This window comes from Pelecanus crispus, chromosome 5, assembly GCF_030463565.1.
Source record: "Pelecanus crispus isolate bPelCri1 chromosome 5, bPelCri1.pri, whole genome shotgun sequence".
NCBI lineage: Eukaryota > Metazoa > Chordata > Aves > Pelecaniformes > Pelecanidae > Pelecanus > Pelecanus crispus.
Window position 1 is genome coordinate 23,852,263 of NC_134647.1, and position 10,239 is coordinate 23,862,501.

The 10,239-nt window shown below is 37.9% G+C and overlaps 1 protein-coding gene across 7 annotated transcripts in view; it reads right to left on the minus strand.

Moving 5' to 3' along the window:
• METTL8 (methyltransferase 8, tRNA N3-cytidine) overlaps positions 1-10,026 on the minus strand; it is a 30,478-nt gene extending 20,452 nt beyond the window's left edge. For 6 of the 7 annotated variants that reach the window (XM_075710292.1, XM_075710294.1, XM_009486729.2 and 3 more), the window contains exons 1-2: positions 9,240-9,406; positions 2,208-2,363 (exon numbers count right to left, since the gene is read on the minus strand). In XM_075710292.1, the coding sequence (XP_075566407.1) occupies positions 2,208-2,363; positions 9,240-9,244 (161 nt within the window). In that variant the 5' untranslated portion in view covers positions 9,245-9,406. Of the gene's footprint in view, positions 1-2,207; positions 2,364-9,239; positions 9,407-10,005 lie in introns of those variants that run through there. The other variant, XM_075710291.1, reaches the window with a different exon arrangement.
• Positions 10,027-10,239: the final 213 nt, after the last annotated feature.

Sequence of the window (10,239 nt, forward strand, 5' to 3'; positions counted from 1 at the left end):
GAAGTACCAAAGATGATGAGCAGAAAACAAAAGGACATAAATCCTCATACATCAATGCTAGGGAAGATGAATCTCTTATGCTCACCCTGCACGATCTATTTAGCTTAACCACCACTCATCCTTATCTCCCTAGTGAGAACCCTGCTGATTCAGCGAGCTTCAGATCCAAGGACCTCCCCCCACTTCATAGCCAGGTTCTTGATTTATCAAGACCTTTGCAACTTCCATGCAACCTCTGCTCTAACTCAGTTTCACCTGTTTTCCCCTCTGAGCTATGTGGATTCATCTGCAGATCCACTTTCTGAACAACCCTGATGCTTTCAATCCCATCTTCACAATCCATCCCAACCACCTGCATCACAGTTTGATAACTCTGTATTAGACTGTCACCGATGAACGCTAGCGAGAAAAACTGGAGCTACACATGATCAGTTATTTAGAAGGAAATTAAAAAATGAAACAAAACTGAGTTTCGTCAAGGTACAATGTTACAGAAAAAGGGTGGCCTTTTTCTTAAAATCTTTTCCTACCTTGACTATATAGCCTACATTTGAATCAGCATTCACACAAGTAAAGGATTTTTCCACCTAGCAGGAGGTACTGAGTCTGGAAGATGCTTAAGAGCCACACTGCATATAGATTTATGAAACATGGAGATAAACTTTAGACTCTTTTAACACAATAACCAGCCAGTTTCCAGCTTCCCTGACCAAGTAACTTAACAGAAGTACAGATAACTCCAAATTTGGCCTTAAGATGGTATGTGTTGGGGACCATGGCTTGGGGACATCTAATTTAGAAAACAGTAACAGGTGACAGATCTAGTTGCATATCTTACCTCATGAGTTAAGCCCAAATTTAGAGACTAAAAAGAGTAATGAAGGTATTAGTTTATTAACCAGAAGACAATCTTCTGTGTCATATTCTTCTCTTAAGACCTTTTTATTAATCAGAATTTTATTAGAGAAACTTTTGAAATAATTTAGATTCAAAAGTAAAATGGACCAGTTAACAAATAAAATGGACTACCAAAAAGAATAATATTTTTTTAAAAAACCCAGCAAGTTGGAAACTTCATTTCAGAACAAAAGCTTGTCCAGTAACTACTCTGACAGTTGCCAGCAGGGGACACCTCTGAGGAAGGTATAAGAACTGCAGATTACTCTTATGAAGCAAGCTTAAGCCCTGAAACTTGACATCTGTTACTCCTATGTTATGTTACCCATTGGTTATCATAAGCCACAACCAGTCCCTTTTCTAATTTTGCTAAATCCTTGCTCTCAAAAATGGTGTGTGGCAGAATTCAAAAATATATTTTAAAATTATGTAGAAAATAATTTCTTGTATAGCTTCTGAATTCTCCACTTTTCATCAAATATTCCTTAAATTATGAACTATAGGAATAAGAATTCAAAGTCTTCCAAATATCTTAGGTAGATATTCTTTTACTTTCTATATAGGTGTAGATATTCTTCTATCCTTCTAACACTTCCTGTATCACTTACTGTTTTGTATTCATCTCCATTCCGTGGTCAAAAATCCTAGCCTTTTCAATCTCAAGTTCTCTCACTGCATTGACTAGTGTTCTCACTCTTTTCTGAGCACCCATTAATCATAAAAATACCTTTTAGAGATGGAGATGTACTGATGCAAATCAGGGCAATTCTTATTCTTGTTAACATTTACATGTTAATGTTTTCTCTGCTATTATATTGCCTACTTATGTTAAGATTCAATTTACTTTTCTTGACAATTGTGCACTGGATGGAAATCTCTGCTGAACTATCTGTAACATCTTCAGCACACCTTTAGAAGAATACAAGTAATTTACATGTTCCTTTCAAAATGGTGTCAATTTTAGAATACAGCACTAATACAGTATGCAACCTTACTGTACCTAGTAACTTTCTGCCATTATAAATAACATGGAATATCTTACCTCTACACTTTCTGTCTCCTAATTCATTACTGATCTATAACAATATTTTGCCTTTCATTCCATAACTATTTGCTGAGCAGTTTTTTTATGCAAGTCACCGAGAACTTGTAACTGTCAGGTTACTTGTGACAATCTCAAGTTTTCTCTAGCACTACCTTTACATGTCTATTCTGGCAGTCCATTTTTATATATATACACACATACCATTATTCAACATAGTAAATAATATACAAAAAACATGAAAATCAGCCTTGAAGAAACATCTCACCACATGTTATGCTCAAAAACCTTAGAAGGATCAGTTAAAATCCGTGACCCAAGTGGAACAGCTGGTCGTCTACTACTTTGGTGCCTCTGTTGCATCTTGCTTTTCCTCAGACATAAAGCAGAAAGCCTTGTAATGAAATTCATTTTGTTCAGAGACCTGAAAACACAATTAACTCAAATTACAGTTTTGCTGTAACTTAATTGTTTATGTCACTTACATGAGGAAACTGGTGAAATAATCAAACACCAATATCAGCTTTAGTAATAATCTTTTACTATGATATCAATTTAAATACTTTTTAGAAAATAGCAACATCCCTTCAGTGTGCTGAAAGCCCAAATAATCCCGAAGTAGCTACTGGAACGAAACCAGTTGAAAGATAAATTATTTGGTATCATTTCAAAGTCCTATCGGGCAGGGGGGAAAAAAAAAAAGAAATACACAGTAAAACAATAAACCAAGTTTGACACTGTACCTTTAACAAGACAAGCAAGAAGTGATCAGTAAAGAAACCACTTGTTCTAGTGGGTACATACTGTCATTGAGATTGACATTTTTCACCCCACTCACTGGGTAACAATCTTCAAAAGATTTCACTCTAGAACTGTGACTGTGGTTTTACGCTTTTAGATAGGAAATGAAAGATTTTTTTTTTTTAAGTGTAAACATTATGCACCAGAAAGCCTTCCAAAATTTCTGCCATGTATTCTCCTGATCCCAGTTTAATGCCCTCTTTGAAACAAATGGTTTAAAATGTTAAATTTCTATTCATGCAAATTATGAAGTGCTTGAGATTTTTCTATTACATGTATAATTCTGTCTTATATTGCTGTATTTTATTTTACTTGGAATCTCTTCATACAGTATTAATAATGAAAGATAACAAGTATGTGTAGCTAGTACCAGCATTTTGTCTTGTTGGGGTTGGGGGTTTTTTTTGGTTTTTTTTTTTTTTGCATATTCTCGTTAATGTAGGCTTTCTAGGAGATGAGTAAAACGAAATACCCCTCCTACAACTTTTACCCTGATGTGCTTTTGTTCTTTTTTCCGTCAAGTGCTCTGCACGACTTAAAAAATTATTTAGTCCTATTTTTTCCTGCCCTTTTTTTTTTTTTTTTTTTTTTTTTGAGCGCTTCTTCTGTATAAACCACATATACAAATTTAATGCACTGGAAATACAAAACATAGTTACAAAAGAACTGGCACAAGACATTATTAGAAGATATTCTGTGCAAATTGGTTACAATATGAAGATTTTATCTTGAGGAAAATAGTACTATTTGATCACAAGTCTTGTACTATGAATAAAAAAAGATTAATTTGTACACATCAGTACAAAGCCTGGCAAAGGAATCACTTCAATTAAATGAACAATTCCCCATTTAAGGGTTACTTTTGAATGAGTCACACTTTAAAAAGAGCATTGTTTATTCATTTTAAGCCTACAGGAAAAAAAAAGGAGGAAAAAATTTATTTTTATTTGTCAAAGATTAAATAAAATGGAGTTTGCCTTTTGGCTGTCAATGCCAAATAAAAACACTGATAAATTTTGGCTGCTGGGACTGCAATGTTACCAGGATATGGGCATCACCATACAGTGAAAATGTAACATTTAGTCCTCTTAAAAAATTAAAACCTCTTCTAATGTTAACGACTTTATTATGGCTTTTTTTTTTTTTAAATGTGGCTCAGCAACTAAAACAATTCCAGCTTATACTTTAATTACTACAAACTGTTCATGCTTTGTTTTTTAAAATATGTATGCATTTTTCATAACGTAATGCATAATTATTAACATATAAGGGATATTATGAAATAATAATGATGAGACATGAAAATGAAGACACCAGGACGATTTCTGCAAAATGTGTAATTTACATAAAGGCAATGTTCTTGAAAACAAAAACAAACAGAAAATCCCCTAAAACCCCAAACCACAACCTGATCTAAAATTATTATTATTATTAAATTATAGAAATGCCTGGATAAAGATTCCATGATTACATTGCAAACTGTTTACAAATCCTCTTCCTCCTTCAATCATTCAAAAAGACCTGAGTTAGTATCTTGCATTTCCTGTGCCAGCACTGATATTCAACATAAAATACAATGATTCAGCTGCTAGCCTAGCCACATAATTTTTCTTGGCTTTCTAAATATCTCAGTAAGAACATGAAAAGATGCACAGATGGGAATTATAGTCAGATGACTAAGATGATCTTGCATCAGTAAAATCCAGAGATGCAACTCTTTTTATGAGAATGTGATCCTTTGAGTGATAATTGCACAATTTTAGCTGATAAATTCTGAAACATCAAGAAAATGCAGGAAGAGTGGGGTAGGTGGAGAAGTTAAGTTTACTGTTGCATCCAGTGTTAAATGTGAAGGAACTCCTTGGAGACATCTGTGTATATCCCTGAGACTTAGAGTGATCCATAGATCATGAGATTAATGGGCAATCTGGCTACTAAAAGTTCAAAAAGCATCTAAATGACTTGGAAGCCTAAATTACATTTTCAGAAGCAAGTCATTGCTCGGTTGTTTCTCTAATTGATTTTGTTAATGAAACAGGCAAACACCCTTTCTCTTTGTCAGATAAGATGATCGTACCCTGAAGCCATGACAGCAAGAAATGTTCTTGTCTGAAAGAATTAGGAGTTATTTACTTGTTCAGAGCCACGGTCAGGAAGGCTTTAAGTTTGATTATTAATCAAAGCAATTCAACCTTTATCTCTAAGGATATTATCATGAAACTGAATTACATCCAAAATGCCTATATTTTATGGCAGCATAACTGTTTTTCAGAAAAAAAATTTAAAGAAACAACGCACTTGGTAACCACACTGAAAAGCAACATGGAAGACTTTTTTCCCTGTGGACCACTGCCATTTAGCCTTTAGAATTTTGTAGTTACAAATATGGATCAGGTCCTCAGTTTAGTTGAGAAACTGTAAGAAAAGAGCCTTAAAACTCCTCCCCTCCCCAAACAATCTAACACAGCACTTCTAGTACAGCTTTTTGAAGGTAGATATGCAGAAGGTGGTACACACATCAACTGCCAGCTAGACCTGAAATAATACATTTCTAACTGATGTTGGCATTAGAACCTCTGAGCAGTCACATCCACGAAGGAAAAACTAAAGATACAGGAGAACTGTTCTAATCTTGGTTTTTAAATAGTGAATTACACACCCAAACATATGTAAACCACTTCATTGATGAGTAAAATCCTTAAGAAGTATCAGTTCTGAAAGAGATGTCAGAGGGGAAAAAAAAAAACCCAGAACCAGAAAAAACTGTCATTTTCATCCAAGAACCTAGTTCAATGAACTTATTGGATAAAAACATTTTGACATTTGACTGATCTCCAACTACAAAGCTAACAACTTCTTCCATCTCCAGTCACTAAGCCTACTTGTAGAGTTTCTGTTATAAAGAAAAAAAAATAGTCTATATTAGGAAGAGTAGGTGCAGCTTATGTTACACTTCTAGAGAGAAACGTATTCTGGAAACGATGAACTTCATACAATTATTTCTGCTTGGCACCTAGAAGTTTATCTACACAACATTTGGCAATTAATCCCCAATGCTCTCCTGTAAAGTGTAGTTCATCTGTTTCACCACCATCAAACACTACCAAAACTCAGAACACCTTACACAAAACACATGCAAGTGGCAATCATGGACACAAAGTGAAAAATTCTTCAAGATAATGGTAACACAGAAGGTATAACTATGAATTACCAGTGGCTATTTTTAAAATACAAACATTAATATTTCTTAATATGTCAAATCGGGCGGGGGGGATGGGGGGGCACTTTACTGTCAACCAGACTCATTCATTAAGTGAATGCTTAATGCTATTCTATTCTACCGAGTGACTAAACATGCTCTCTTGGGGCTTCATGATTAGTCTCTCAATGATACACTTAAAAAAAATTGTGCCCATTTGAAACAATAGGATATTTCACAACTTTTCAAACTCAGCAGATCTAAAACCCTCAACTGTTTTTCCTTCTCATGCATCATCACCAGCAATGATGCAGACATCCCTGTGGGCACACAGCAACTTCAGTAAAACTACTGCAGAGTACTGACTACCAAGGGTAAAAGAAAAACAAAACAAAAAATTATTTTGATTTATTCTGACTCCTGTAGAGACAACAGTTAACATTGGTTAAAAAGCAAGAGCCGATAAAAACAAACAAATAAACCCCACCAGATATGACTGTGGTCAAGCACTGGAACAGGCTGCCCAGAGAGGGTGGTGGAGTCACCATCCCCGGAGGTGTTCAAAAAATGTGTAGACGTGGCACTCTGGAACATGGTTTAGTGGGCATGGAGGTGTTGGGTTGATGGTTGGACTGACGATGATCTTAGAGGTCCTTTCCAGCCTTAGTGATTCTATTCTAGTTTTACTTTCATTAAAAAATAATCCAGCCACCAAGCCAGGAAACATGAAATTAATTATTACTCTACCCTTAATTGGTTTAGTGGTGGACTTGGTAGTGCTAGGTTAATGGTTGGACTTGATGATCTTAAAGGTCTTTTCCAACCTAAACGATTCTATGATTTTAACTACATGTACAGAACTGTTGAGTAAGAAGAGCCTGTTCTTATACTACCTGCCAGGTAGCCTGTTAAAAAGTTGAGCAAAGAGGAAATAGTTTATACAATGGTAGAGGGAGGGAGAGAGATAAAACTGCTCATTTACTGAAAACATTTACTTGAATCACCATACACCCAGGAGATCAGCAACAGAACTTGAAGGTACGTTATTTGGGATAAAATAATGTATGTAGGTACTATATAACCACTTTGAAAAGTAAGAAAGCAGACAAAGAGCTATTAGGGACAAGCAGAGAACTAAAAGTCCTTGAGAGTTAAAAAAAATATTATTATTTAATTTCCTAATTTTGTATTAATTGAGAATTGTTTCTCAGCCACTATTTTCCATCTTGATACTCCTGTTGGAATTATTCTGATATATAAACCATTTTTGCAATATCTTATAAAACTACAGGTTTTATAATTGTATTTTTGTTCTTTTATTTTTTAAGAAGCAATCATACCATTCCTATAAAAAAGGGAAAATGTTCTTCAGTTGAGACTCTGAACTGCAACATTAATTCTTGTTGACATATGCATCTATTGATCTCGGAAGACAGTGGAAGCAAAGAAAGCTTTCTCTTCAGTAGGGAGGGAATCAACTACACCAGTTAATATGTTTTTAAGCTAATGAAGACAGTTTGAAAAAATGCAACTAAAGATAAAATAATGGCAACTGCAAGATCAAAGAGACATGAATGGCCAACAAGGAAGAAACAGTTACCTTAGAAATATAGATGTATTTTATTTCCTGAATCTTTAATCAACTAATGTGAACATGAAATAACTAACAAAAGCATTTTATTTTAATTATTTGTATGGATAAAACGTGGAGTTCAGTTGCTACAGGTGACTAATGTAATTTGCTCTATCCTAAACCAAACCTGGCCTCCTATTTCTTTTTTTCACTTGCAAAGGCAGGTGATAAAACATTCTGAAAAAGCTCGTCAAAAAATGCTGATTCAAGAAAATCACAGTATTTTAAAGAAATGTAGCAATTCTGCTAACGCTTTAATATATTCAAACATTTTTATTATTTTTTGGAATGTTGAAAGATTTTGTTTTGATCAGGACAAGTTGAAACTGCATCATTTCAATTTATAATGGAGAAGTTCTGACTTCACTATCAAATACTGTTTTGCCTTTAAAACGAAGCTTCAATAAAGTATTTTAACTGAATTCAAAATACTTCAACTTGTGAAGAATACTTTCATTCCAACTGAAGCTAAAACTGTATTTTGATATCCTAGAATCATTCTTGGAATGGAATTTCTACTTTTGTAGTGATTCTATTTATAATAACATTTTCAGTGTTAATTGTTCTGCTGTTCCCTGTTTGTAACACCTACTAAAGGCACACTCAGAAACAGTGTAATTATAAATATTATTGACTAAAATAACTTGAATAATAGAAATTAAGAAGATACCAGTCACTCTTAGCACAAATTTCTTAAATTTTGCATAACGTAAAGAGGCAAATTCACAAATAATTCTTTAGGCTACAATCCTGTAAATACTTGTACATTTGTTTAAGTTTACAGACAAGTTGTCTCCCCACATATCAATGAGTGTTTGTAGGAGATGGGATTTAAATACGTAAGTATTCTGTGCAATCCTTTACTTCCCTCCCCCGCTATTTTTTCCCTTTTTCCATGAGGTAATTCATGTCTTTTCCTGTTATTTATACAGCAGAATACAACACGAAACTGACTAAATTAATCTATTCACAAGTTTAACATCAAGAGGAAGCCATCAATGGTAAACACAGCTCAGAAATAAGGCTTCCTAGTTAACCTGTGCACCCTCTGCTGGCTGGTGCTTACATAGAAAGAAGAAAAAAAAAAAAGGAGGAAAAAAAAGCTGTGTTGACTTTATGTACACATATACATGCACAGTGAATATAAGTCTAAGTCTCCAAATATACCTTTCAATCACTTAAATTGGTTTTTAATGCCATTTTCTACAAAATAGTGAACATGTAACTGTATTGCCTAACAAAAGATGATTTGTCTCAACACAAACCATGTTTTTCTTTTATTAAAGATGCTGAGAACAGAGATAGAGCAACACGAATTTTACTACTATCTATAATTTACGCTAAAGAACCTCGATCATTTACATCCCTGCAAAGACTGTGGATGTCCACATGGACTTTGCGTAGGTGCAACCTGCCCTGTCAGCTCTGAAGTCACGGACAACATTGCAGATTCATGCAGAGCACACTGTCCTAACCCGCTCTTCGGAGGAGCAACTGCAACCACCCTATTTGTGTGGTTAGCTCATTTCATCCAAATAACTGCAAAGCACCAGAAAATCGCACGAATCAGTCTTTTGTTACAGTATCAGCGAAGATTAAAGGTTACACTGGTAGATCCTGAAGAACAGACAGGGAACACAGAAAAAGATCAGCAACTTCCACATTACCCCATTTGGGCGCCTGGCCTTTTCCACAGACTTCAGTGGCTCTGCTGGCAAGCAGCTGTTGATGATAGTGACAACTTTGGGGACGTAGCTCTAAAAAATATAAAAATGAAGTGTCACACATCTCAAGAAGTTGCTCTTGACCCTGGAGTTTTAAATAGATCCTTCTATTAAATAGATCCTTCCCGCCCCGCGGGAGCCCTGCCGCGCCCCGCCCCGCCGCCCGGCTCCGGGGGGCTCTACAGGAACAAATGAAAATACAGGAGGTTAAGTTCCCACTTTTCCTGAACTCGACTACCGCTAACAAAACTTTCCTGCCTTTATTTAAAAAGGACACCGGGTAAAACGCTTCCGTTTACACGCCCCGCAAGCCGACGCGCACTGCGTTTACTTCAGTCCCTTCAGCGCAGGGTACGGCAGCCGCAGCGCAGCGCGGCCTGGGGCAGAGGTCCCGGAGCGGGAGCGGCTCCGCCACTATCGGCGGGAGGGCGGCCGCTGCCGGCAGCTCTCACCGACCTGCGCGCACAGCCCGCCCCGCCGTTTCGCCAGCGGCCACTCCGCAGCACCCCCGTACGGGGGAAAGGACCCCGCTCCCGCCTGCTGGCTGGGGGCACCCACGGGGCCGCAGCGCCCGCCCCGGGCGGCGGCAGCGCCTGAGCGAGGAGAGCGGGCTGCCGCGGGGCACGACGGGAGATGAAGTGCGGCCGCGCCGCGGGGCACGACGGGAGATGAAGTGCGGGCGGAATTCCGCCCGTGAAAACTACAGTACCCGGCGGGACGCGGGGGGAAGGCGGCGGCGGCGGCGGGGGCGGCGGGTTGCCGTCGCCTCGCGTTTGCGGGATCCCGGCTCCGTGGTGGCGGGGGGGACGCGGTGCGCATCCGGCCGGCTGAGCGCCTGCGGGCCCCGGCCCCGCCCCGGGGGGGTGCGGCCGCGGCGGGACCCCGCCGCAAGGCCTCGGTGTGCGCCTCCCGGGAGTCAGCGGGCAGGGGCCTGGGCGGGCCT